The 27,503-nt window shown below is 54.6% G+C and overlaps 3 protein-coding genes and 1 long non-coding RNA gene across 21 annotated transcripts in view; 2 read left to right on the top strand and 2 right to left on the bottom strand.

Moving 5' to 3' along the window:
• The first annotated feature begins 1,831 nt into the window (after window positions 1-1,831).
• On the top strand, window positions 1,832-13,865 carry TLCD3B (TLC domain containing 3B). 3 transcript variants are annotated; one of them, XM_055297663.1, is made up of 6 exons: window positions 1,832-2,208; window positions 2,853-2,983; window positions 8,744-8,827; window positions 11,419-11,653; window positions 12,467-12,562; window positions 12,820-13,865. In XM_055297663.1, exons 1-6 carry the CDS (start codon window positions 1,957-1,959, stop codon window positions 13,102-13,104), a joined length of 1,083 nt encoding a protein of 360 aa, XP_055153638.1. In that variant the 5' UTR covers window positions 1,832-1,956; the 3' UTR covers window positions 13,105-13,865. The 3 variants fall into 3 exon arrangements, with proteins under 3 accessions (XP_055153638.1, XP_055153640.1, XP_055153639.1); XM_055297665.2 differs by lacking the exon at window positions 1,832-2,208 and having other exon boundaries at window positions 2,907-2,983; window positions 8,722-8,827; XM_055297664.2 differs by lacking the exons at window positions 1,832-2,208; window positions 2,853-2,983 and adding an exon at window positions 6,974-7,865.
• Window positions 10,529-15,087, bottom strand: C11H16orf92 (chromosome 11 C16orf92 homolog). Of its 6 annotated transcripts, XM_055297674.1 has the most exons (5): window positions 14,887-15,087; window positions 14,407-14,565; window positions 14,206-14,293; window positions 11,093-11,174; window positions 10,529-10,659 (listed from the first exon to the last, which is right to left on the bottom strand). In XM_055297674.1, exons 1-5 carry the CDS (start codon window positions 15,068-15,070, stop codon window positions 10,561-10,563), a joined length of 612 nt encoding a protein of 203 aa, XP_055153649.1. In that variant the 5' UTR covers window positions 15,071-15,087; the 3' UTR covers window positions 10,529-10,560. The 6 variants fall into 6 exon arrangements, 3 of the variants coding, with proteins under 3 accessions (XP_055153649.1, XP_055153650.1, XP_055153651.1); XM_055297675.1 differs by lacking the exons at window positions 10,529-10,659; window positions 11,093-11,174 and adding an exon at window positions 13,588-14,086 and having other exon boundaries at window positions 14,407-14,645; XM_055297676.1 differs by lacking the exons at window positions 10,529-10,659; window positions 11,093-11,174 and adding an exon at window positions 13,588-14,086.
• DOC2A (double C2 domain alpha) overlaps window positions 15,024-27,503 on the top strand; it is a 17,681-nt gene continuing 5,201 nt past the window's right edge. Inside the window, exons 1-2 of one of the 11 annotated variants that reach the window (XM_063611961.1) lie at window positions 15,024-15,292; window positions 27,232-27,322. In XM_063611961.1, the coding sequence (XP_063468031.1) occupies window positions 15,253-15,292; window positions 27,232-27,322 (131 nt within the window). In that variant the 5' untranslated portion in view covers window positions 15,024-15,252. Of the gene's footprint in view, window positions 15,293-24,741; window positions 24,761-26,075; window positions 26,148-26,713; window positions 26,892-26,931; window positions 27,323-27,358; window positions 27,481-27,503 lie in introns of those variants that run through there. The other 10 variants (XM_055297655.2, XM_063611962.1, XM_063611959.1 and 7 more) reach the window with 10 other exon arrangements.
• LOC134731726 (uncharacterized) lies at window positions 25,695-26,679 on the bottom strand. Its single transcript, XR_010114237.1, has 2 exons — window positions 26,493-26,679; window positions 25,695-25,967 (listed from the first exon to the last, which is right to left on the bottom strand). It is a non-coding gene; the product is annotated as an uncharacterized lncRNA (long non-coding RNA).

Here is a 27,503-nt window from a genome sequence, read left to right as displayed (position 1 = left end):
CCCTCCTCGGCCTCCCAAAGTGCTGGGATTACAAGCGTGAGCCACCGCGCCCGGCCTTGGCTGTTTTTTCTTTTCTTTTAGAGTCAGAGAATGCAGATCAATGTCTGACCTGTAGTCTAAGCAGCATTTAACGATGTGACACTATAATTAACCCAACCTCACAGATGAAGAAATTGAGGCCCATAAAGGCTTTGCCCACCATCATTCAGAGAAAGGAAGAGCCTAAATTTAGCATTTTAAAAACTGCAGCTTCACTTAAGGGGCACACATTTTAAGAGGATGCCTCGAGAACGTTTACATATGTATACACTGGTGATCAATATAAGGGCATTTCCAACGCTTCAGAAGGTTCCCTGGGGTCTCCTCCCAGTCAATACCTTCCCCAAGTTAAACACTGTTCAGATTTTTCATGATAGATGTTTTGCTTTTCTGAATTTGATGTAAACAGAGCCATACAGTATGTTTCTTTATTTGTTTCTTTATTTCAGCAATAGGAAGTGAAATGTTTCTTTGATTATCTGTGGACTCTGAATTTGAAGTCCATGTACTCCCACAGTAGAAATGGCCTTCTTTACCTTTTATCCTACAGCGCCTTTTAAATCAATAACTACTTAGGACTACTTTTTTGGGGGGGCAGGGTCTTGCTCTGTTGCCCAGGATGGAGTGCAGTGGTATGATCATAGCTCACGACAGCCTTGAACTCCTGGGATCAAGCAATTCTTTCCATTCTTTCGCCTCATCCTTCCAAGTACCCGGGACCACAGGTATGTGTCATTGCACTGGACTATTTTATTCTTCTTCTTCTTCTTTTTTTTTTTTTTTGAGACACAGTCTCGCTCTGTCGCCCAGGCTGGAGTGCAGTGGCGCCATCTCGGCTCACTGCAAGCTCTGCCTCCCAGGTTCACGCCATTCTCCTGCCTCAGCCTCCCGAGTAGCTGGGACTATAGGCGTCCGCCAACGCGCCTAGCTAAATTTTTTGTATTCTTAATAGAGACGGGGTTCCACAGTGTTAGCCAGGATGATCTCGATCTCCTGACCCCGTGATCTGCCCGCCTCGGCCTCCCAAAGTGCTGGGATTACAGGCGTGAGCCACCGTGCTCGGCCTATTATTCTTATTTTTTGTAGAGACAGGGGTTCCACTACGTTGCCCAAACTGGTCTTGAACTCCTGGCCTCAAGTCATCCTCCCACCTCGGCCTCTGAGGTGCTGGGATTCCAGCCTGAACCACCGCACTTGCTGTTTTTTTGTTTGTTTGTTTGTTTGTTTGTTGTTGTTGTTGTTTTTGAGACAGTCTCTATCGCCCAGGCTGGAGTGCGGTGGCGAGATCTCAGCTCACTGCAACTTCCGCCTCCCGGGTTCAAGCAATTCTCCTGCCTCAGCCTCCCGAGTAGCTGGGATTACAGGTGCCCGCCATCACGCCTGGCTAATTTTTGTATTTTTAGTAGAGACGGGGTTTCCCCATGTTGTCCAGTATGGTCTCGAACTCCTGACCGCAGGTGACCCACTCACCTCAGCCTCCCAAAGTCCTGGGATTACAGGCGTGAGTCCCCACGCCCGGCCGGGCACCTGCTCTTAATTCCCCTCTCCTTTTCCTTCTTTGCGCCCTGTCCCTGAAACGTAGCTGTCCATCAAGTCACCAGTGGATTCTAATTGGCCAATTCTAGGCAAGGCTTGCTGGAACCGCCCCCCAGCCCCCACAGGAAGCAAATGATAGGGCACATGTATCCACTGGTGGGCCAATGGGAGGATGGCATCTTCTGGCCAGTCCACCAATGGGAGAGCATACTCCTGCCCTCCCCAACTGCCTCTGCAGAGAGGCCTCGTGCCTTTGCAGTTTGACACCTTCCTTTTATCCCGAGAAGGTCCCTTGGAAGCCACTTCAGGAAGGCAGGATGGCAGGGCCTGATTCCCTTCATCCTGCCTGTGCCTGCCCCACACCTCTGCTCCCCAGAGTAGATGGGAGGGGAGGTCTTTCTAAACAAAAATGATATCTATGTAAATATATGTAGTTTCAGGCTTGCACCTGTTATTTCTTTTGTTTTCTTTTTTAATGGAACAACAATCGCTTTGGCTTTATTTTGTTTTTTCAAGAAATGTCATTTTAAAGTTCCAAATATCTTGACAACCCCCTCCCTTCCTTTTTCCAAGTTGTGGGTGCTGAGGAGAAACATCAACCTCCCTTTCTGTCTTGCAACCTGTCCCTCAGAGGTGAGGACTGGAGAGAACGTAGAGGTGACATAGGGTGGGCAGCGGGCGGGGCATGCAGAAGATGGAAAATGGTGGAGTTTAAGAGTAGGAGGAGCTGGGTGCAGTGGCTCATGCCTGTAATCCCAGCACTTTGGGAGGCCGAGGCGGGCAGATCACCTGAGGTCAGGAATTCGAGACCATCCTGGCCAACACAATAAAGTCCTGTCTCTACTAAAAACACAAATATTAGCTGGGCATGGTGGCTGGCGCCTGTAATCCCAGCTACTTGGGAGGCTGAAGCAGGAGAATTGCTTGAACCCGGGAGGTGGAGGTTGCAGTGAGCCAAGATCACGCCACCACACTCCAGCCTGGGCAACACGAGTAAGACTGCGTCTCAAAAAAAAAAAAAAAAGTTGTCTAAATTGGGTGTGTAAAACAAAAAATTAGGATAATTAGGATGTTGAATTGCCCCGGATGAGGAATATTAAGAGTAATAAGGATGCAAAGAGCTTAGAGAAGAGGTTTGCCTGGTGGCTTTCAATGGCCACAGATGGATGGGTCTCTTGGGTCTTGCCTCACTGGGGGTGAAGAAGGCTGCCGGGGGTTCTGAGGGTGTTGTGCTGAGGTGTTCTCATGGCCGTCTTTTTCTGCCTTCTTGGCTGCAGGCAGGCATGACCCTGCTGTTCGCAGTGGGTTGCGTCTTCTTCCCGTTGTGCTTCACTGCCCTGCGCTGGGGCCTGCAGAACCACGCCAGCCTGCAGATGGAGAGACAAGAGGCTGTCCTGGTAGCATCCAAGTAAGAGGACCAGGGTGAGGGTGTCCTTCCTGGGGCCATGGCTGGTGGAACTGATCTCTTACTTTCAGGATGAGTTCATGGTGAAAGCAGAAGCAGAGTGTGGGGTGGAGCTGGGATTTGGAGTCAAAAGACACCAGCAGGCTGGGCACGGTGGCTCACGCCTGTAATTCCAGCACTTTGGGAAGCTGAGGCAGGTGGATCACCTGAGGTCAGCAGTTCAAGACCAGCCTGGCCAACATGGTGAAACCCTGTCTGAACTAAAAATACAAAAATTAGCCAGGTATGGTGGCAGGTGCCTGTAATCCCAGCTACTCCGGAGGCTGAGACAGGAGAATCACTTGAACTCGGGAGGTGGAGGTTGCAGTGAGCTGAGATCACACCACTGCACTCCAGCCTAGGTGACAGAGTGAGACTCTGTTTCAAAAAAAAAAAAAAAGACACCAACAGTGGGGTCTTTTGTGAGTCATTTAACTTCTCTGAACTTCAGATCCCTCGCTGGTAAATGGGCTTAATAATAACACCCACTTTCCTTTCTTCATGGAGATGTTGTGTGAGGATCACGTGAATCAGCGTCTGTAGAGCAGGGGTTGAAAACCGCTGCAGATAATATGAGGGTTGTGGGCTCTGTGGGGATGATATAGGCTGGAGGACTCACCTTCTCTGCTGAGGGCCAGTGCTGCTCGGCTCCAGCCACTGATAATGTTATATGGTTAGAACGTGGGCCAGTGTTTTTGGAATTATGATTCTTTGTCACTGTTGTTGAGACAGGGTCTTGCTCTGTTGCCTAGGCTGGAGTGCAGTGGCACGATCATGGCTCACTGCAGCCTTGAACTCCTGGGCTCAAGCAATCCTCTTGCCATAGCTGGGACCACAGGCAATGCACCACCATGACTGGCTAATTTTTTTTTTTTTTTTTGGTAGAGACAGGGTCTCACTATGTTGTCCAAGCTAGTCTTGAACTGCTGAGCTCACAGGTTCCTTCTCAGCCTCCGAAGTGCTAGGATTACAGGCATGAGCCACTGTACCTGGCCTCTTCTTCTTTTTTTTTTTTTTTTGAGACAGAGTCTCACTGTGTCACCCAGGCTGAAATGCAGTGACACCACCGTGATTCACTGCAGCCTTGACCTCCCTGACAAGTGATTCTCCCTGAGAATCGGGCTGACTCCTGAGTTGCTGGGACTACAGGTGTGCGCCACCATGCCTGGCTAATTTTTGTACTTTTAGTAGAGACAGGGTTTCTCCATGTTGCCCAGGCTGGTCTTGAACTCCTGGGCTCAAGTGATCCTCCTGCCTCAGCCTCCTGAGTAGCTGAGACTACAGGTGCATGTCATTGTGGCGGGCTGTCTCCCAATTCTTTTTATTTTTTTGAGATAGAATCTCACTCTGTTGCCCAGGCTGGATCGATCTTGGCTCACTGCAACCTCCACCTCCCAAGGTCAAGCAACATTCCTGCCTCAACCTCCCGAGTAGCTGGTATTACAGGTGTGTGCCACCATGTCCAGCTAATTTTTGTATTTTTAGTAGAGATGGGGTTTCACCATGTTGGCCAGGCTGGTCTCAAACTCCTGATCTCAGGTGATCTGCCCACTTTGGCCTCCCAAAGTGCTAGGATTACAGGCGTGAGCCACCATGTCCAGCCTCTCCCAATTCTTGAATACTGATAAGTAACTAAGAATTTATTTAAGAACTACTATACTGACAACTGCATACTGGCCAAACAAAACATGTATGTGGGCTGGGTTGGGCCCTTGGGCTGCAGATCTATGACCTGTGTGACAAAGCTTACCATAAAAGTTCACTATCAGCAAACCATAGGAGAGGGAGGGGGTACACGGAACACAGATTTTACTAGGGTGTCTACATGGATTCCCTCGCAGACAAAAAAAGCCTGTCTCTACTCACCCGAAGTGAAACCGCAGTTCCATGACCAGCCTTGTAGTCCTCAATCGAGTAGTTACAGTGGCCGCCCATCACCCAGCCTCCCCAACCTCTGTCCTTTTTGCAGTTTTGCTCATGTGTGGCTTTGGGGTTATGCAACTATGGTTTTTTGGTTTTCTTTTAAGATGGAGTCTCGCTCTGTCGCCCAGGCTGGAGTGCAATGGCGCGATCTCAGCTCACTGCAACCTCCGCCTCCCGGGTTCAAGCGCTTCTCATGCCTCAGCCTCTCAAGTAGCTGGGACTACAGGCGCATGCCACCACGCCTGGCTAATTTTTTGTATTTTTAGAAGAGACGGGGTTTTGCCGTGTTAGCCAGGATGGTCTCGATCTCATGATTCGCCAGCCTTGGCCTCCCAAAGTGCTGGGATTACAGGCGTGAGACACCTTGCCCGGCTGCAACCATGGGTTTGAAACCCAGCTTTCATCCGGGCGTGGTGGCTCCCACCTGTAATATCAGCATGTTGGGAGGCAGAGGGGGGTGGATCGCTTGAGCCCAGGAGTTTGAGACCAGCCTGGCTAACATGGTGAAACTTTATCTCTACAAAAAATACAAAAATTAGCTGAGCATGGTGGTGTGTGCCTGTAGTCCCAGCTACTGGAGAGACTGAGGTATGAGGATCATTTGAGCCTGGGGAGGTTGAGGTTACAGTGAGCCATGATCGCGCCACTGTACTCCAGCCTGGGGGACAGAATGAGACCCTATCTCAACAACAACAACAAAAACCCACAAAATTTCTAAACCTGTTTCTTCTATAAAACAGGGATACCAAATAAGAATCAGTAGAAATCACCTGGTGCTGTGCCCAGCATGTAGTAAAAATTCAGGGAGCTGGATCCCCTTTCCCCCTCTCGTGAAGGGCTGAGGACAGGAGCTAGGTCCGCTGTTGTCTCTAAAACCGGCTCTAAATCAGCGTGACTTCTTGGGTGCTTTCCTACATATTGCCACTAGAGGGCAGCACAAAACAGCAAATCCCAGTCCCTGGCCTTTCTTTCGGGGAGGCGAGGAGTGGGCTCTGGCAGAGAAAGGCAAACCATAGGGTTGATTATTGAGCTTGGAGACCAAAGGAGTTTGCATTACAGGCCCTTGTCATGCTGAAGTCCACAGGACAGTTGGGATCAGGATGGAAGGCCAGAAGTCAAAGGGGGCAGTGCCTCTGGCTCAGGTCCCACAGCGCGGCCCGGGCCCAGTCCCCAGGCCTCACTTTCCTTATGGGCCAGTGAGGAGCTTGCACTAGCCCACCCCGCAGTCCTTTCCCACTCTGAAACTAGGCTGTTTGTGGAAGTTGCAGAGGAAGGGGAGCTAGGAGCATTAAGGAAACTGGGGAGGCCAGGAGGGGCTGGCAGTCTGAAGAACAGGGCCTGGGCATCCTAGGGCTCCCTGGGACTTCCCGAGAGGCAGCTGCCCCACGCCCTCGCCACTGTCCCCCCTTCTTCCACTCCCTGCCCCTCCGACGCCTGCAATGAGAGGGCTCTGCCACTTCTGAACTGGGTGACCTCAGGGAGCCTCAGGATCATTGCTGGCCCTGTGGGAAGGACAGGCGCAGCGCCCTTGGAGCTCCTGCAGCAGACAGGACATGGGCAGCCCTGCAACACAGTCAGGTGCCCCCTCTGGCCAATGTCAGCTTCCTGGCCAATGTCAGCTTCCTTCCCGGCCATCGGGTGAGGGGGCCTCTGGGTCTGAGGATGCTGTGTTGAGATGTTTTTGCTCCTATCCCCTCCTTCAGCTCTTCCTTCTGAGAAAGCACCACTTGCTCCCTCTCCCAAGGAACCCTCTCTTCCGCTGGAGTGGGCACCCAAAGCTCGGACCCGGGTCAGGCCACAGAGGGATGGCTTGGCGAGGGAGGAGATGCCAGGCATTTGCAAAGTGCTGATGGGAAGCAGGGTCAGGCCCCTGTGGGGGTTCAGGGCCCCCTCCCAGCTGGCCAAGGAGCCCTGGGCCCCCTTCGTCCCCAAGAGAAGAGCTGGCCCCTGTCCCCAGCAGCCCCCCGTGCCGCCGCAGCTGCTGTTCCTTTAAGGGCCTCCCCCTCCCTCTTTCTCTGCTCCCCCCATCTCTGTCGCAGCCGCGGCTGTGGCTCAGAGCTGCATGGGGAGACGCCGCTGCAGGTCCGGTTTCTCGGTGTCTGGTCGGTGCCATAATTTCCCTGCCCCTCCCCCGTCCTCCCCAAGCTGGCCGCTTCCCCTCCCCCTCCCCCTCCCCACCGAGGGGGCAGGGGGCTGGGCACGGAGTCTCTATGATGCCATGTGCGGTGTCTGTGCCGGGCGGCAGGGACTGGGGCGGCAGCGAGAGGAGGCAGTGGAGCGGGGAGAGCGGTGGTGACCGCTGACCGCTTGCCTGGCTGCTCCTTTGCTCCCTCCCGCCCACCTCCTTCCTTTGGGGCTGGCACCCAGACCCACCCCCACCCCCTCCCCGCCTCCTCGGGCCCTCCCAGCCTCTCACGTAAGCCTCCCCTCGCCACCTGCCTGGTGGCTCCCTCCCCTCCCCCATCCGCATCCTCCTCCTCCTGTCCCCTCTTCCTCTCTGTCCCTCACCAAGCCATCCCCTCTTCGCCTCTCCCCATCCCTCACTGGCCTGCTCCTGCTCCCCTTCTCCCATCCTCCTCCCCTCCCCTGTCTCTGCCCAGCCAGCCCCCTCCCAACTCCCCAGTTTCATTGGACTCCCTGGCCCCATCCCATCCCCGCCCTGGCCCCTTTGTGCCCCTTCCCATCGTTTTCTCCCTCCTTCCCGGGCTTGGCGTCCCTTCTCCACGCCTAACTCCTTCCGCTCTGCCTCCCTGCCCCTTCACGGCCCGCCTGCCTCCCTGCCCAAGTCCTGAGCCACCATGCTGACCCCGATGGTGGCCGGGGGGGTGGTGTTCCCCGGACTCTTCCTCCTCTCCAAGAACACGCTCCAGCGGCTGCCCCAGCTACGCTGGGAGGAGGCCGACGCAGTCATTGTCTCAGCCAGGTAAACCACTTTCCTTCCCCTCAGCCCCTCTCTGCTTCTTGGGCTTCTCGGGGAATGGAAGGGACCTGGCACTTCTCTGGACCCTCAGCTGTGGGGGACCGGGAGCTCCTGTGGGGGTCCGGGGCTTTACCCCCAGGCTTCCTCTCTCCTCACTGCCTGCCTTGCTCACTGTTCTGGGAGACCTCATCCAGCCTGGCCATCTGGTCTACTAGTGTTCAGCCCGCCTCTCTCTTCTTCCCTGTACACCCAAAACAGGGCTGGCATGCAGTGAAGACATTCCTATAAGACATTAGGGACCGAGGCCAGGGCCCGACAGCTAGGTGTCATTCAGGGCGAGTGTTTGGGGCCAGGGATGGAGGAGTGGATGATACAACTCTGTACCCCTAGAACAGGGCCAGAGTGCAGAGTGGAGGCTGGTGGCAGTCAGGAGACAGTGGGAAAGTGACTGGGGAGCTCGGGGTCACAAAGGGTCCAGAGTGAGGCCTGTGTCATGACTGGACAGCTAAGCGGGACAAGAACCAGCCCAGGCTCCCCTCGTGGGGAGAGGCCCGGGCCAGCAGTTCACTCTCAGTGGGGTCTCACCTCAGGACGGACACCTTGCCGGCTTGAGAAGAGGGAGAATCAGTTTCCACAAATGGGGAAGGAAGAAGGTGGCAAGGAGTGGGGTGGACTGAGGAACAGCAGCCGAGCGGGCCGGAGAGCCGTGAGGTGCCCGTGGGGGCACATCTCAGGCAGCCCAGCCTTGGGAGAAGGTGGGCAAGGACTGGCCTGAGAAGTGGCTGAACGCAAAGCGCAGTGGTTAGACTAGCAACGAGGAGAAATCAAGGCACACGCCTCTTCCCTTCTGCCTTTCTAGCACACCTCCCTCTCTCCCCCAGGCTGGTGTCCTCTGTCCAGGCCATCATGGCCTCCACTGCTGGCTACATCGTCTCCACCTCCTGCAAGCACATCATCGATGACCAGTAAGTGCTGCAAGACCCCCCTGCCCAGGTGCCAGTGGTTGGTGTGTACGGATAATCCCGGAAGACCCCACATCTTGGAGGGAACTCTGTCCGTGGTCCTCAAGCCCTTAACTTGGGCCTGAGCAAGTTAACTGCAATAACCGCAACTCAACACCCAGGGATAAATTTATCCCGTCCTGTCCTTAAAGGTCAGAACCAGGGGGAGAAGGAGCGGGGGTCAGAGAGGATCCTCAAAGCGCTTTCTAGTCGGCTTCCAGGTCTCTCATGTTGTCGTGGATTCCCCACCTCCTCCCTGCCTTCCACCCCAGGAGGCAGACCCCATTTTCAGCCAGCACCCAGATGGGGTGCCCCCTCCTCATGCCAGGCTCACCCCTCAGCCCCTCCCAGAATCCAGGCATCCGGCACCCACTCCATGCGTGAGGGAAAGGAGAGGGGAGAGATGACACGCACAAGGCCACACAGGGCCAGGCAGTGCGGGAGGGGATGAGCATGAAGAGGCCAAAATGTGGCCGGGCAGCTGCTGCAGTGTCTGGTGCTTGCCAAAAAGGCCCAGAGGTGTGCGGGCAGGAGGCGGGGGACTGGGAGGAGAGGGGCCCTGTCCGTGGTGCTGACGGCCGCCCTAGGTGACCCACGGGTGGCCTCTTGCAAGTTGCCTTAGAGGTGCCCACAACACCCCCTTTGTAACTTTCAGCACCACTTCCCTTCTGTGGCAGCCACTGAGTCCCAGGGGACATTCTCTGGACGCCCCTGATGGGGGGTGCCCTGTTTCTGTTTGCCTCCTCTTTTCCCGAAGATGAGTTGCCTCTTCTGTGGTGAGGCAGCGGCCCTTCCTGGAAGGGCTTCAGCAAGAGGAATTAAGTGGCAGCTGCAGAGGACAGTTCTTGGCTTAACTCTTTCTTCAGACCCTGCCCAGGGACTTGGCTGCTTCTTGGCCTCTGCCCGCCCCTTCCCACCACCCCTGCTCCAAGCTGAGCCTGGGATCCAGCACTTCCTCCCCAGCCTTCACATGCAGAGGTCATCTTTTAGCTTCTGCACCCCCCTGCTCCCCAGGCCCCCCGTGTCTGTTCCTGTCCTTCTTCCCTGCTTTAATCCTTAGGTAGGTGGGGAGGATCCGGGGTAATCCAGGGCAGCAGCTGTTCCTACTTCTGAGCACCTAATTGCCAAGAGGGTGGGGATGGGATTTAACACCTCACACGACAGCCCAGGGCCTAGTGGCCCCTCCTGGTCTCCTGCTCCAGCCCAGCTGTCCCATCTCCCATCACCTCTGCTGGGCCTGCGTTCTGGGCAGCTTCTTGCCCTGACTCCTCCAGGCCACTCTTGGGCCCTCTCTTCCTGTGTTTCCGCCTCACGTTCTCTGCAGCTGCCCCTCCCTTCTCATCTTTCCCTGCCTCCGGGCCGCAGCTCCACACCATTGCACCACAGTCTCAGGTTCCCTTTTCCCTGGTACCGTCCCTGCTGGAGAATGGGCTGGCTCCACTCACAGGCCGCCTGCCCCAGGCTCCCCATCCTCAGAGGCCTCAGCCCCAACTTCTCCATGGCCCCCTCCACGTGCCTCATGTTTGGTGATGGCTTCTGGCTGACTCTGCTTTCATCCCTCTACCCCTTGTGGGGCGAGCACCCCAGGTCCTGCCTCTCTGACCTCCTGCCCCCACCCCAGACCAGTCTCGGGACTACAGGATTTAAGAGGAACTGCCAATGTGCTGACTCCAGAAGAAAAATGCTGTCTTGTCTATTCATCCATTTCTCGTTTTTGTTTGCTCTCCAAGAACATGGAACTTTCTTTGTCCTTGGCTCCTTTTGCTCTGCATTTTCCCCTTAATGCTTGGCTGTCCCTGAAAAACAACACAAAACAGACAAGAGATTGGGTGACTTTGGGGCAGGGCGAACAGCGCTGACAAGACCTCTCACTTGCCAACAAGGTCTGTCTCTGATACCTCTCGGATCTTCTTGGGACAGTGGGGATGACAGTGAGGGCTGTGGAGCCACACTGCCCATGTCCCTTCCTTGGCCAGGTTACCTAGCCCCTCTGTGACTCACTTCCTCACCTGTACAGTGGGGATGATGGCCACACCTACTTTTTACAGGGTTTTGGGAGGGGTAAATAAGTGCATGCATGGGAAGTTTGGAAGAGCGGCTGCCCGAGGAGGCAGGAATGGGCGTTCACCCCTGTGACCTCTCTCTCCAGCACTGTCGCCCTTTCAGCTGTTGCTGGTCCTAATCTTGTGGTAAGGTTAGGACAAATAACCATGGCAAGGTCCCACCTGCCTGGCCCGGGCTTATTCTGGCACTGTATCTGTGCCTTTTGGTCTGTGGGCATCTTCTGGTCTTTTCTTTTCCCCCCACTGTACTGCAGAGAGAGAGGAACATGGGTGAGTTCTGAGGCCACAGGTTTGAATCCCAGCACCATCTCTTACTAGCTGCGTGACTGTGTGACCTTGGGCAAGTTTCTCACCCTCTACCCTCTGGATCCCTCATCTGTACCCGAGACTCTGCTCCTGTCCAGGGCTGCCGTGCCGACCCCTGAGATCTGCCTCCACTTACTGGTGTCCCCTTTCCTCCTTGCTCCCCCACCCTGTCTCTCTGCCCAACAGACACTGGCTGTCCTCTGCCTACACGCAATTTGCTGTGCCCTACTTCATCTATGACATCTACGCCATGTTCCTCTGTCACTGGCACAAGCACCAGGTCAAAGGGCATGGAGAGGACGACGCAGCAGCCAGAGCCCCGGGCAGCATGTGGGCCATAGCGCGCGGCTACCTGCACAAGGAGTTCCTCATGGTGCTCCACCATGCCGCCATGGTGCTGGTGTGCTTCCCACTCTCGGTGGTGAGTCCCGGGGAGCTGGGTGGGTGGGGTGCAGGTGGCCCGCTCCTTGGTCCTGCTGGTGCTGGCAGGAGCCTGGGAAGCCCCGGTTCTGGGTACTGACAGCCAAGCAGACCCAGCGTATTCCCAGGGAAAGCTGTGGACAGGCAGGGTTCACTGAGCACCAGCCCAGGGGCCCCAGGGTGTGGGGGCAGCCTGGCCCCGGGCTGGACGATGCCCGGCTGTGGCTCTTTGGATCTGTGGTTGCATGTCTCTGAGCCTCAATGTCCCCACTTGTTACATAAGGGACACAGTCTTTCTGCAGGACCGTGAGAGGGATGCAGCCAAGTCATGCACCTGCTCCTGCACCCAGGTGTTCTTTCTCTTTTTTTTCTTTCCAAGACAGAGTCTCTCTATCACTCAGGCTGGAGTGCAGTGGTGTGATCTCGGCTCACTGAAACCTCTGCCTCCTGAGTTCAAGTGATTCTCCCGCCTCAGCTTCCCAAGTAGCTGGGATTACAGGTGCCCGCCAACATGCCTGGCTAATTTTTTTGGTGTTTTTAGTAGAGACAAGGTTTCACCATGTTGGCCAGGCTGGTCTCAAACTCCTGACCTCGTGATCCACCTGCCTCAGCCTCCCAAAGTGATCCACCTGCCTCAGCCTCCCAAAGTGCTGGGATTACCAGTGTGAGCCACCGCGCCCAGCCCTGCACCCAGGTGTTCTGACCTTCAGAGTCAAGCATCTCCCAAAGTGACAGAGGGGAAAGAGGAAGGGCGGGGGCTGCCCAAGAACCCAGGGGCAGCCCCAGCTCCTCACCTTCCTGCCTCTGTGCTCAGGTGTGGCGACAGGGGAAGGGAGACTTCTTTCTGGGTTGCATGTTGATGGCAGAGGTCAGCACGCCCTTCGTCTGCCTTGGCAAGATCCTCATCCAGGTGAGTGAGCACGGGAGGGTGCGGGAGCCCAATGGGGAGGTCACAGGAAGGGGAGGGACCTTCAAGGTTGCTGCCAAGGGCTCTGGCCCCTTCGTCATCCCCCCTCACCCCGTGCCTTTTGAGCACCTGGTGCTTGTGTCCTGGCAAAGTGTCCGGTCTGGGAGGAGCTGCCTGCTAGGGTCGCAGGGAGGCAGGGAGAGGGCCAAGGGTGGCCTAGCCCTTCTGCTGCCACGGCCACCGTGTCTGTGTCTCCTCAGTACAAGCAGCAGCACACGCTGCTGCACAAGGTGAACGGGGCCCTGATGCTGCTCAGCTTCCTCTGCTGCCGGGTGCTGCTCTTCCCCTACCTGTACTGGGCCTATGGGCGCCACGCCGGCCTGCCCCTGCTGGCCGTGCCCCTGGCCATCCCTGCCCACGTCAACCTGGGCGCTGCGCTGCTCCTGGCCCCTCAGCTCTACTGGTTCTTCCTCATCTGCCGCGGGGCCTGCCGCCTCTTCTGGCCCCGCTCCCGGCCGCCCCCGGCCTGCCAGGCCCAGGACTGAGGCCGGGGGCCGGGACCCTCCCCCTCCCCCTCCCCCCCCCACCCCTGTGGAGACAGGGCTCTGGGGCTGATGGCTGGGGGTGGGAGCCAGGGTCCTCTTGCCCGGACAACCCCAGGACTGACGATGACCCTGAAAGGGAAGAGGCCCCATCTCTCGAAGACTGAGGGGGTGGAATGAGGGGACCTCTTCTCCCTACCGTGCCCCCTTCCTGCACACCCCTGTGCTGCAGGAGGGGAGGGGGCACCGCCTCCCACCCACTGAGGGCAGGAGGGCTTGTGGGGAGGGAGACCGACAGAGTTTCAAGGAGACCAGGAGTCAGAATGTGGGGAGGCGCCTCTGCCAAGGCCATCCCAGCCCCTATGCTGCCACCCCTCAGGGCTCCCCATCACCCGAGAGGAGAGGATGCCCCAACTAACCCCCGCTGGCCCTCGGGCCTCCCGAGTGGCCGGCTGCAACCACAGCTCCTCTTCAGGGTAGGCCAGCTTGAGGAATCTTATTTATTTTATTTATTTACCCAAATTTGAACTAGTCTGTTGGGTTGGGGGAGGGAGGTGGCTGCTACCCCCACGCCTTCCCAGTGCTGACAACCCCGGGGGCAGGCGAGGGTGCCCAGTCCCTCACCATCGGCTGCACATCGCGCCCTCGGGCCCTGCCATGTCCCTGGTGCTACTGACCTCTCAAGGCTTCCTCCAATCTGGGGTCAGGGGACCCTGGGAGGTGCTTTACAGACCGCTAATAAAAGACGATCTGCGTGAACGCCACCAAGGCCCTTGCCACCAAGTTTTTTGGGGCTGGGAAGGGAGGAGGTGGGGGGCTTGGGCCATGGGAAACAGAGGGGGCAGGATCCCCGGCTGCTCGCTGGGCAGTCAGGGAGGAGGAAAGCAGGGAACTTTTGCCCTTCAACAGGAGAGGAGGTGGGTGTGGGTGCTCAGGTTGAGTCCAGAGCCCTTGTCCGGCTCTTTAGGCCCCTTTCTGGAAGTTTCTGTGGGGCATGGAGATCAGAGGGGAGAGGTCACACCCTGCCCCACTAGAACTGGGATCTTCAGCCGCTCCCAAGGAAGGTGGTGGTGGGTGGGGTTGGAGAAAGGGGGCAGGCCTTACATGTGGGTGCAGAACTGGAAAAGGAGAAAGAAGAACGCCACCACCAGGAAGCCCACCAAGATGTGATGGAAGAGCCCGGGGCTGGAACCTGCTAGACAAGCAGGACCCTTAACTCCCCTCTGATGGCCCAATGAAGGGTCTGGGGCTGCTGTCCTCCAGGCCCTGGCAGGGAGGGAGGTCCCTTCTCAAGCTGGTTCATACCTGAGTTAATGAACACGATGGGCTTCTCTTCAATAAACTGGGCCACAGCCAGGAGCCTGGCTTGGTCTGAGTCCGGATAATTGAAGAAGTCAGGTCTGTCTAAGAAGCGCAGAGACTCTGTTCCCAGGGCTGACGCTGTGGCACGCTTGGGTCTGGGTGCTAGGACCCAAGCAAAGTCTGTGACAACAGCCAGGCTGACCCCTGCCTTTATCTCTCTAGGCAGAAGCTGACTTGGGACCCTGTGAGACCACTCAGCCTTATTGCAGAGGCTGTGGAGGGTCTTGATTTCCCTCAGGGTCAGCTGGGTGCACCACGACAAGGCCCACGGTTGTTGGGGGGTGGGTGGGACCAGCAGGATGGGAGAGAAGAGTGGAGAGAAAAGGAGAGGGTGCAGGGTTGGTTTTCGAATCCCTAAGTGGGATCACACTTTATGCCCCCAGAGCTGCCTGCCTTCCCGCTGCTCCCAAGACAGCTTCTTACCAGTTTCTATGGCCCCTAGTGCAGCCAGCCACACCCACACCAGCACCCATGGCCACAGCCTCATGACTCCTATCATGAGGTGGGGGCTCTGTGATGTCACAGCCCAGAGCTGTTCTGATGGCACTTTGGGGTGAGGGGAGAAAGTGCGAGGAGCTGGGACCCCTCCCCCATCCCTCACTCTCATCAGAAGAGGAGAGGAGAGGTTGGGACCAGTCTTCATCCTCTGGAATGTCGCTGATGATAAAACCATAATGGTGGCAGCCCCAGCATTTACAAAGAGGAGGGATGTGGCAGGGCCATCTTGCTGAAAGCCCGAACTAAAGGAAGCTGTGTTTGGACAACAGGCACAATTTGGGGTGGCGGCACATGGCCACACACCTCCGGTTACCCCTTGGATCAACCATAGGTAACATTTGTTTTATTTATTTTCATTTTTTTGGAGACAGAGTCTCTGTCTGTCACCCAGGCAGGAATGCAGTAGTGCGATCTTGGCTCACTACAGCCTCTGCCTCCTGGGTTCAAGTGATTCTCCTGCCTCAGCCTCCTGAGTATCTGGGATTACAGCTTTGGATAAATCCCTTCCTTTTATCTGCCTGCCACCACACCCGGCTAATTTTTGTATTTTTAGTAGAGACAGGGTTTCACTATGTTGGTCAGGCTGGTCTCGAACTCCTCACCTCAGGTGATCTGTTCTCCTCGGCCTCCTAAAGCGCCCAGCCTATTTTATATATTTTCAGAGACAGGATCTCACTCTGTCACCCAGGCTGGAGTACAGTTGTATGCTTACTGCAGCCTTGAACTCCTGGCCTCAAGTGATCCTCCCATGTCAGCCTCTTGAGTAGCTGGGACCACAGGCATGTGCCACCATGCCTGCCTAATTTTTGCACTTTTTGTAGACATGAGGTCTCGCTATGTTGCCCAGGCTGGTTTCCAACTTCTGGCCTCAGGTAATCCTCAAGCTTCGGCCTCCCAAAGTGCTGGGATTACAAGCATGATCTACCACGCCCAGCGGGTAGCATTTATTGAACATCTATTACTACGCTGGCTGGACCCCATTTATAGCCAAGTCCCTTGCACAAATTGGTTCATTTGCCCTTGCACTGACCCTCAGAGGCAGGTACTCTTTTTTTTTTTTTTTTTTGAGATGGAGTTTCACTCTATCGGCCAGGCTGGAGTGCAGAGGCAAAATCTCAGCTCACTGCAACCTCCACCTCCTGGGTTCAAGCAATTCTCCTGCCTCAGCCTCCTGAAGAGTGGGATTACAGGCGCGCACCACCACTGTCCGGCTGATTTTTGTATTTTTAGTAGAGATGGGGTTTCACCGTGTTGGTCAGGCTGGTCTTGAACTCCTGAACTCAGATAATCCGCCCGCCTCGGCCTCCCAAAGTGTTGGGGTTACAGGTGTGAGCCACCAAGCCCAGCCCAGAAGCAGGTACTCTTGCCTCCCTTATACACGGGAGGAAATCACGGCACAGAGGGGAAAAGTAGTGTGGGCAATGCACACTTCCTGGGGGGGGGGTTCCTCTTTGAGGCTCCCCCTTGCATCCTATCCGCAGATCCAGGGGCACAGGGCTCTCTCCATCCTCCCCCACCCCCTCCCCAGTGCTCAGCCGGGAACGACCCTGGGGTTAGGAACAGAGAGGAGTAGCAGGCGTCTCCCACTAGGTGGCAGCAGCGTCCGCGCATGAGTCCCCGCTCCCACCCTAGGGAAGGCGCAGCCGGGCGGACTCCCGGGCCTCCTCCCGCCTCTTCCACAGGTTGTATCTGCGGCTGCAGGAAAACCGATGGCTGGGAATGGCCGTCGGGGGTTGGTCAGAGGAAGTCCCTCGACTCTTTCCGAGGCACATCTCTTGGCCATCCACGCGTCCTTCGCAGACTCTGCTCCCTGCACCTGCGTTTCCTCTTCTGTGGCCGGCGGCTCCCCCCTGGCCACCCCATCTCCCATCTCTGCCACCTCCCAACAGCCATTTCCACTCCTGCGGCCCCATCCCAGCTAAGGAGAGCTCCCTTCTGATTGTCAGGTGGGCCTGTCTGTCACGGGCATGTTCCATCCCACCCAAGCCCAAGGACACTCCAGGATTTCCGTAGTTTCACGACGAAGGTGCGTGCTCAGTGGACTCTGCAGACCCAGTGCCGCGACTTCCCCTAAAGCCAGGCGTGTATCTGTGCGCATGTGAGGTGCTCTGCAGCAACCTTATGCAGAGAGCAGGTGGGCTAGGACTCGGGGTACTTGCCATGAACAGCTTAGAGTTCCTAAACAAGTAAAAAGCCCAGAGAGAGAAAAAAAGGGGGCGGCGGGGCGGGGGTGGGGAAACGAATATCTATGGGACTGGCTCACGTGGGCTGCTTCCTCTGTGCTGCGCTGATGGCTTCCCTTTTTTTGAGACAGGATATTGCTCTATCTGTCACCCAGGCTGGAGTGCAGCCTCGACCTCCTGGGCTCAAACGATCCTCTCACCTCAGCCTCCCAAGTAGCTGGGACCACAGGCGTGCACCACCACACCTGCCTATTTTTTTTTAGATGGAGTCTCTGTCTGTTGCCCAGGCTGGAGTGCAGTGGCACGATCTTGGTTCACTACAACCTCTGCCTCCTTGGTTCAAGCGATTCTCCTGCCTCAGCCTCCCGAGTAGCTAGGATCAAACGCATGTGCCACCATGCCTGGCTAATTTTTGTAGTTTTTTAAAGTAGATACGGGGTTTCATCATGTTGGCCAGGCTGGTCTCAAACTCCTGACCTCAGATGATCCACCCGCCTCGGCCTCCTAAAGTGCTGGGATTACAGGCGTGAGTGACTGCACCCAGCCTACTTCTTTTTTTTTTTTTTTTTTTTTGTAGAGATGGAGTCTTGCTATGTTGCCCAGACTGGTCTCAAACTCCTGGGCATAAGTGATTCTCCCACCCTGGCCTCCCAAAATCCTGGGATGACAGGTGTGAGCCGCCATGCAGATCACTTCTAAGAAAAAGGAAGGGATTTATCCAAAGCCACAAGGCATGTGAGAGGTGGCAGAAGGGACTCCGTAATGTGGTTTTTGGGCCAGGCGCGGTGCTCACACCTATGATCCCAGCACTTTGGGAGGCTGAGATGGGTGGATCACTTGAGGCCAGGAGTTCGAGACCAGCCTGCCCAACATGATGAAATCTCATCTCTACTAAAAATCCAAAAAAAGGCTGGGCGCAGTGGCTCACACCTATAATCCCAGCACTTTGGGAGGCCGAGGCAAGTGGATCACCTGAGGTCAGGAGTTCAAGACCAGCCTGACCAATATGGTGAAACCCCATTTCTACTAAAAATACAAAAATTAGCCGGGTGCGGTAGCATGCGCCTGTAGTCCCAGCTACTCGGGAGGCTGAGACAGGAGAACTGCTTGAACCCAAGAGGCAGAGGTTGCAGCGAGCCTAAATTGTGCCACTGCACTCCAGCCTGGGTGACAGGGCGAAATTTTGTCTCAAAAAAAAAAAAAAGATTAGCTAGGCATGGTGGTACGTGCCTATAGTCCCAGCTAGTCAGGAATCTGAGGCAGGAGAATCACTTGAGCCCGGTAGGTGGAGGTTGCAGTGAGCCGAGATCGTGCCACTGCACTCCAGCCTGGGTGACACTTGAGACTCTGTCTCAATAAATAAATAACCTGGTTCCTGATGCTGGGCCAGGGCTCGTGCCCCAGGCCCACATGCAACTGCTCCTTGAGGTTAGCTGGGAGAAGGGACACAGAGCCTATGGCCTTTGGGGTTGACTTTCTTTTGTTTCCTCAAATGCTTCAAAAACATCCAGCTATCTCTACCAGTAAAGGCCGTTTCGACCCAAACAATGCATTATCCATTCATTCATTTATTCATCCATGACATAAACGTGGTGAGCTCCTGCTACGCACTGGCTGGACTCCATTTATGGCTCAGAAATCACCATGGCAAGGTCCCTGCCCTCAAGAATGACAAGGGAGAGAACTCATAGATGCGCATCATTCTAGAGTAGACGGGCAACTCTGGGTCATCTACACCTGCTGTCTCCACTCCCTCACCTTTAATGGACTTTTCAATCTCTTCTTTTTTTGAGATGGAGTCTCATTCAGTCACCCAGGCTGGAGTGCAGTGGCGCGATCTCTGTTCACCACAACCTCTGCCTCCCGAGTTCAAACGATTCTCCCACTTCGGCCTCCTGAGTAGCTGGGATTACAGGCACCCACCACCATGCCCAGCTAATTTTTTAATTTTTAGTAGAGACAGGGTTTCACCACGTTGGCTAAGCTGGTCTCAAACTCCTGACCTCAGGTGATCTGCCTGCCTCTGCCTCCCAAAGTGCTGGGATTACAGGCATGAGCCACCGCGCCCAGCCAATTCTTCAACCTCTTCTAATCTGGCTTAGTCCCCACCAATCCACTGAAGCTGCTTTGATCAAGTCCACGAAAGAGCTCATAATCTGTCAAATCAAATGGTTCTCTCTCTTTCCATTCTGTCTGCCTCCCAGCAGGTGCACCTGTCCCTGACTCAGAGCCCTGGAGCCACACTCACCAGTTCTCAGGACTCCTTCTCCAGCCAACTCAGCATGGGGCCTTGTCTTGCTATCTATATTCTCTGCCTAGGTGATCTCATCCATACTCGTGGCTTTAAATACCATCTATATGCCAGTGACTCACAAATGTATATTTCCAGCCCAGACCTCTCCTTGGAGCTCCAGACTCGGAGATGTCTGTTTGTGATGTCCAAATACATCTCCAAGGCAATGGATCACAAATGGAGTCCTACTCCAGACCTGCTCTGCTCCCATCTTTTCGTCTCAGTGGATGGTCCCATCATTCCTCTAGATGGTTTGCTTAACACAGAAACCTAGGAATTATCCTGGATCCTTATCTCTCACCTAATGAACCCCTAATTGAGACCTGTTAGGCCAGGTTCGGGGGCTCATGCCTGTAATCCCAGAAATTTGGGAAGCCGAGGTGGGAGGATCACTGGAGGCCAGGAGTTCAAGGTTGAAGTGAGCCATGATCGTGCGGCTACACTCCAATCTGGGTGACAAACAATCCCATCTGTAAAAAATAAGAATAAAAAGATTTGTTGGTTCAATTTTCTTTCTTTCCTTTTTTTTTTTTTTTTTTTTTGAGACAGTATCTCACTCTGTTGCCCAGGCCGGAGTGTGTGGTGCAATCATAGCTCACTGCAGCATCGACCTCCCAGGCTCAAGCAATCCTCTCGCCTCAGCCTCCCAAGTAGCTGGGACTGCATCATCAAGTCACCATGCCCAGCTAAGTTTTTTTTTTTCTTTTTGGTAGAAATAGGATTTCACTATGTTGCCCAGGCTGGTCTTGAACTCCGGGGCTCAAGGGATCCTCCTGCCTTGGCCTCCCAAAGTGCTGGGATTACAGCGCCCAGCCTCAATTTTCTTTTCTTTCTTTTTTTTTTTTTTTCCCTGAGACAGAGTCTCACTCTGTTGCCCAGGCTGGAATGCAGTGGCGCGATCTCAGCTCATTGCAACCTCCGCCTCCCAGGTTCAAGTGATTCTTGTGCCTCAGCCTCCTGAGTAGCTGGGATTACAGATGCATGCCACTAAGCCCACCTAATTATTTTTGTATTTTTAGTAGAGATGGGGTTTCGCCATGTTGGCCAGGCTGGTCTCAAACTCCTGGCCTCAAGCAATCCGCCCACCCCGGCCTTCCAAAGTGCTAGGATTACAGGCGTGAGCCACCGCACCCCGCAACAGGTAGTTTTTCAACCCTTTCCCTGCCTCCCCTTTTTTGGAGTCCCCAGTGTCTATTATTCTCATCTTTATGTCCATAGGTACCCAATGTTTAGCTTCCACTTATGAGAACATGTGGTATTTGATTTTCTGTTTCTGCATTAATTCAGTTAGGATAATGGCCTCCAGCTGCATCCATGTTGCTGCAAGGTATATAATTTCATTCTTTTTTATGGCTGCATAGTATTCCATGGCGTATACATATCACATTTCCTTTATCCAGTCCACTGTTGGTGGGCGCCTAGGTTGATTCTGTGTCTTTGCTATTGTGAATAGTGCTGCAATAAACACACAAGTGCAGGTGTCTTCTTGGTAGAATGATTTCTTTCTTTCTTTTTCTCTTTTTTTTTTTTGAGACAGGGTCTCACTCTGTCACTCAGGCTGGAGTACAGTGGCTTGATCTCGGCTCACTGCAGCCTCAGACTCCTGGGCTCAAGCAATCATCCTACCTCAGCCTCCCGAGTAGCTGGGACTACAGGTGTACACCACCACTCCTGGCTAATTTTTTTTTTTTTTTTTAGACAGGGTTTCATCATGTTGACCAGGCTGGTAGAATGATTTCTTTTCTGAATATGCCATACTCTGGACTGCCTCCCAGCCTTGGCACACACCTCTTCCTGGAATACACTTGCCCCCAAGCTTGACCTGGGTAACTCCTCCTCATCTTTCAGGTCTCAGTTGAGACAACTCCTTTTCTGGGAAGTGAGGTGTTAATCTTTGTTCCCTCCTACCTCATAGGACCCTGAGTTCCCATGGCTTTCTGACCATCCCCTGTCCCCATGTTAGTTTCCCTGGATGGGGATTGTGTGTGTATTTGTCTATCTTCCCTATGAGGCTGTGAAGTCACAGCTCATTGACCTTGGGCCTGGTTGTATCCCCACAATCTATAGTCGATATTCAGTTAATATTTACTGAATGACTGGGTGACTGGTGCAAAAGCCTCCCATCTCTGGACAAAGCAGGGCTCAGCACCATCCATCATTTTCCTCTGAAATTGGCTTGAACTCCAGCCTCATCCTCACCTGTCTTCAACAAGTTCTTCTGGAGGCAGGCAGGGCTGGGGTTGAGCAAGCACCATGGGAAGAGAGCACAGGAGAGAGGACTCGGCAGGTTGCTTGACCAGAGTGTCCCCCTCCCCTCACTGCAGGCCCCCTGTGCCCAGGTCACGGACACCCTCTTGCTAAACTCACCCGCTGTCACACTGCACAGTGTCTCCCTTCGTCCTGCTTCCTTTCTTATTCTGGAGAGCCATGAAGGAAACCTAATGGTTGCCTTTACTTTAGAAATATTGGCCGGGTGCAGTGGCTCACGCCTGTAATCCCAGCACTTTGGGAGGCCAAGGCAGGCAGATCACTTGAGGTCAGGAGTTCGAGACCAGCCTAGCCAACATGGTGAAACCCCATCTCCACTAAAAATACAACAATTAGCCAGGCATGGTGGTGTGCACCTGTAATCGCAGCTACTCGGGAGGCTGAGGCTTGAACCTGGGAGGTGGAGGTTGCAGTGAGCCAAGATCGTGCCACTGCATTCCAGCCTGGGCAACAGAGTGAGACTCTGTCTCAAAAAAAAAAAAGAAATCTATTATTTTGCTGGGCATGGTCTGTGGCTCATACCTGTAATCCCAGCACTTTGGGAGGCCAAAGGAGGAGGATGGCTTGAGGCCAGGAGTTTGAAACCAGCATGGGCACCATAGTAAGACCCATCTTTACAAAAAAAAAAAAAAAAAACAGATTAGCCAGGCGTGGTGGTGCATACCTATAGTCCCAGCTACTTGGGAGGCTAATGTGGGAGGATTGCCTGAGCCCAAGAGTTCGAGGATGTCGTGAGCTATGATTTGCCACTGCACTCCAGCCTGGGCAACAGAGTGAGACCCTGTCTCAAAAAAAAAAAAAAAAAAGAAAAAGAGAAAGAAAAAGAAAGGAAGGAAGGAAGGAAGGAAGGAAGGAAGGAAGGAAGGAAAGAAAGACAAGACAAGACCAAAATTTGGCCAGGCGCAGTGGCTCATGCCTGTAATCCCAGCAATTTGGGAGGCCGAGGCAGGCAGATCACCTGAAGTCAGGAGTTCAAGACCAGCCTGGCCAACATGGTGAAACCCCATCTGTACAAAAATACAAAAAAATTAGCCGGGCATGATGGCGGGTACCTGTAATCCCAGCTACTCAGGAGTCTGACGCGGGAGAATCACTTGAAAGTGAGAGGTGGAGGTTGCGGTGAGCCGCGATAGAGCAATTGCACTCCAGCCTGGGCAACAGAGCGAGACTCCATCTCAAAAACAAACAAACAAAAAAAGACCAAAATTTATTATTTTAATGTATTCTTTGGAACAGGTAACCTATGCATGTGGCACAAAATTCAAAAAATACAAAAGGATGGGTACGTTGAAAAGTAAGTCTTTCCTCTTCCTGCCCTGTCTCCCCAGAGGTCACCATAGTTATATTTTCTTTTGTGTATTTATTATTATTTTTTATTATTTTTATTTTTTCACTCTCTCAGCTTGTCAAGAGACACAGTTACCATTCTTGTGCAGGCCTTCAGAAACAACATATGAACAACTACGCAAACATGGCTAAGCTCTTTCCCTCTCAAATGGCAGTATTCCAAGCATGCTTCTCTGCACTTGCTTTTCTTTTTTGATTTCTTTTTTCTTTTTTTTTTCTTCCGAGATGGAGTCTTGTTCTGTTGCCCAGGCTGGAGTGCAGTGGCATGATCTCGGCTCACTGCAACCTCCGCCTCCCAGATTCAAGCAATTCTCCTGCCTCAGCCTCCTGAGATCACAGGTGCCCACCACCATGCCCAGCTAATTTTTGTAATTTTAATAGAGACAGTGTTTCAGCATGTTGGCTAGACTGATCTCAAACTCCTGACCTCGTGATCTGCCCGCCTCGGCCGCCCAAATTGCGGGGATTACAAGTGTAAGCCACCAGGCCCAGCTTGCACTTTGCTTTTTTTTTTTTTTTTTTTTTTGAGACGGAGTCTCACTCTGTTGTCCAGGCTGGAGTGCAGTGGCGCGATCTTGGCTCACTGCAACCTCCGACTCCCAGGTTCAAGCAATTCTCCTACCTCAGCCTCCCAAGTAGCTGGGATTACAGGGGCGCACGCCACCACACTTGGCTAAATGTTTGTATTTTTAGTAGAGATGGCATTTCACCATCTTAGCCCCGCTGTTCTTGAACTCCTGACCTCATGATCCCCCTGCTTCAGCCTCCCAAAGTGCTGGGATTACAGCTGTGAGCCACCTCGCCCGGCCACAAAGTTCAAAATTCTTAAATGTAGCATGTTCCAAAAGACTGGAAACAACTGAGATACCCAGAAGTAGGGGACCAGTTAAATCAGTCATGATGTAATTCCATGCAGTGAAATAGGGTGCAGCCACAAGAGGCTGTTTTGCTCTTGTTTAGAATCATCTTTTTTTTTTTTTTAATATACAAGGTCTCACTACTTTGCCCAAGCTGGTCTCAAATTCCTGGACTCAAGCAATCCTCCCGCTTCGGCCTCCTAAAGTCCTGGGATTACAGGCGTGAGCCACTGTGCCTGGCCCTAGAATCATTTCACAGTTTCATTTTAACTTAGAAAAGCCAAGTGCAGGCCAGGCACCGTGGCTCATGCCTGTAATCCCAGCATTTTGGGAGGCCAAGGCCAGTGGATCACGAGGTCAGGAAATCGAGACCATCCTGGCTAACACGGTGAAACCCTGTCTCTACTAAAAATACAAAAAATTAGCCGGGCTTGGTGGCGGGCGCCTGTAGTCCCAGCTACTTGGGAGGCTGAGGCAGGAGAATTGCTTGAACCCGGGAGTCGGAGGTTGCAGTGAGCCAAGATCGCGCCATTGCACTCCAGCCTGGACAACAACAGTGAAAGTCTGTCTCAAAAAAAAAAAAAAAAAAAAGAAAAAAGAAAAAAAGAATTTGAACTTCTATTATTTGGCTTATGGGTCAGCATATCTATAAGATAAAATCCTAAAAGTGGAATTTCTGGGTCTAAGGATTTTTTTTTTTTTTTTTTGAGACAGGGTCTCACTCTGTCATCTGTTACCCAGGCTGGAGTGCAGTGGAGTTATTATAGCTTACGGCAGCCTTGACCTCCTGGACTCAAGAGATCCTCCCTCCATCACGAGGTCAGGAGATCGAGACCATCTTGGCTAAGAAGGTGAAGCCCCATCTCTATTAAAAATACAAAAAAATTAGCAGGGTGTGGTGGCGGGCACCTGTAGTCCCAGCTACTCAGGAGGCTGAGGCAGGAGAATGGCGTGAACCCGGAAGGTGGAGCTTGCAGTGAGCCGAGATTGCGCCACTGCACTCCAGCCTGGGCAACAGAGCAAGACTCCATCTCAAAAAGAAAAAAAAAAGAGAGATCCTCCCACCTCAGCCTCTTGAGTAGCTGGGACCACAGGCACACACCACTATCCCTGGCTTTTTTTTTTTTTTTTTTTGGATTTTTTTTTTTTGTAGAGACAGGGCCTCACCATGTTGCCCAGGCTGGTCTTGAACTTCTGAGCTCAAGGGATCAGTCTGCCTCAGCTTCCCCCAAGCCCAGACGCTTTGATTTTGCCCATTTTATGGGTAATAAGTGATATCTCAGGGTTTTTTGTTTGTTTGTTTGTTTTGAGACTGAGTTTTGCTCTTACAGCCCAGGCTGGAGTGCAGTGGCACGATCTCAGCTCAACCTCTGCAACCTCTGCCTCCCAGGTTCAAGCGATCCTCCTGCCTCAGCCTCCCAAGGCACGTGCCACCATGCCCGGCTAATTTTTTGTATTTTTAGCAGAGATGGGGTTTCACCATGTTGGCCAGGCTAGTCTCAAACTCCTGACCTCAGGCAATCCACCCACCTTGGCCTCCCAAAGCGCTGGGATTACAGGCGTGAGCCACTGCACCCTGCCCCCTCAGTGTTGTTGACTTTACATTTCTCTTACTTTTCTTTTTTTGTTTTAAGAGACTGTGTCTCACTGTGTTGCCCAGGCTGGCTTCACTCAAGCGATTCTCTCGCCGCAGTCCCTGGAGTAGCTGGGATTACAGGCACCCGCCACCACTCTCGGCCCCATTTCTCTTATTAAAAAAAAAAAAATTGCCGTGAAATACACATATCGAAAGGTACCATCTTCACCATTTTTAAGGGTAAGATTAGGTGGTGTTAGGTATGTTCACTTTGTCGTGGAACCAGATTTCTGTTTTAAATAACAGCACTTAGAGATGCCGACTTCGTGCCAGGCCCAGTTTGGGACACTAGGGACTCCCAGATGAATCAGCTGCTCCAGTGGAACTCCCTGCTGGTGGGGGAGGCACTGGTGAAACGGTGCTGAGCAGAGTCCTGACGGCGCTGGAGCTGAGGGGCAGTGTGGGATGCCCCAGGAAGGCTCCTAGGAAGAGGGGACCCAGGGTGACTCCCTAAGGAAGCGCGGTTCCCAGGTAGAGGAGCGCATGTGAGCCAAGATCCCTAGGCCTGAGCCGTCTAGGTGTGTCCCAGGAACTGCAGGAAACGGTTGGGTGAGTCAGTGGTGGGCAGCGGGGGTGATAAGCCCCTTCGTGTCTTCGGGATGGTAAGTTTGGGGCACAGGTGAGTGAAGACCGAAGGCCAGGGGTGGACTGACACTCCGTGGCAGACGCAGGGCCGGGCAGGGGGGCGGCTTGGGGGTGGCAGGGTTTGGGTGAGAAATGGCAGCCCATGGGGAACGACCGCAGGGCTCTCGGGCCTTCAGAGCCAAGCCCCAAAGCCCCTTCCCACCTGCGGGGCAGAACTGGGGATGGCAGGGGGGAGGGTGGTTCCCAAAGGAGATACTATCCCTGGTAAGGGGACATGGGCCCCTGGGAGTTGGGTAGGGCCACAAGGAGAGAGGCCTGAACGGCCAAAGGGAGGGGGCGTGGGGGAAGCAGCAGCATCAGACCTCTGCCTCCTCCCTCAGATCGTGAGGCTCCCCAGCCTGGTTCGGGAGACCCCGAGATCCCCGGCCGGCGACAGCAGGCGACTCCCTGATCCTGTCCACCTCTGGGTCCCTACGGACATGGGGAGGGGAAGAGGGAGGCCCCAGCTCCCTGCGGGGGAGGGGAGTGAAGACGCGCGGGGGTGGGGGGAGATGAGCCGGCGTCACCATGACAACGAGGCCAGTGGTCCGGCCCTGGGGACCCGGGAGGGAGGGAGGCGCCGTGGCCGCGCGCGCGGGCGGGGGCGGAGGCCCAGGTCTCCCAGGAGTAGTTGGGGAACACCCGGCGATTCTGGCGGCTGCTTCCTGGTGGCGCAGGGAGCCCGCGTGTTTGCGAGTGAGTGTGCGTGCGAAGTTCTCCGGGTAAGTGTGCCAGCGCGCGCCTGGGTGTGTGCAAGGGTGTGAGCGTGCACACGTGGGCACGGGCGTGTGCGCGCGGGGGTGCCCGGCTGGATGTGTGCACACGAGTGTGTGCCGGCCCGCGTGCCCCTGCGCGAGTGTGCGCGCGCGAGCACACGTGTGTGTGTGCGCTCGCGTGCGCTCCCGAGCAGGCCCCGGGTGGGAGTCCGAGATCCCGCCCCCTCCCCAGCCCCGGCGCCCCTCCCCGTCCCCCGCCGCCGCGCCGGCTGCATCCTCGCCTCCACCTCGCTCACCCCCTCCTCCCCGCACTTTCTCGGCGCTCCCTCCCTCTCGGCTCGCACAGCTCGACTCCGCGCTCTCCTTGCCGGCCACCGCCGCCCAGCCTGCGCCCGCCGTCCCCCCAGTGCCTGGGCACCTGTTGGAGGCAGAGGCAGGTGCAGGGGGCTGGGCAGGCCGGGGGCGTGAGGGTGCGGGGAAGCGTGCCAGCCTCTGTGCGCTACGGGGGTGTTCGGCTCTCCTGCGGCTGCAATTTCTGGCTCCCCTGGGGAGCCAGAGGTGGCATCTGAGGCTGGGGTCTCCACCGTGGGCTGTGGTGAGCGAGGGGGGGAACCAGGC

This window comes from Symphalangus syndactylus, chromosome 11 (genome assembly GCF_028878055.3).
Source record: "Symphalangus syndactylus isolate Jambi chromosome 11, NHGRI_mSymSyn1-v2.1_pri, whole genome shotgun sequence".
Classification (NCBI taxonomy): domain Eukaryota; kingdom Metazoa; phylum Chordata; class Mammalia; order Primates; family Hylobatidae; genus Symphalangus; species Symphalangus syndactylus.
The sequence above is the reverse complement of the archived record's forward strand: the minus strand, read 5'-3'. Positions and strand labels throughout refer to the sequence as shown.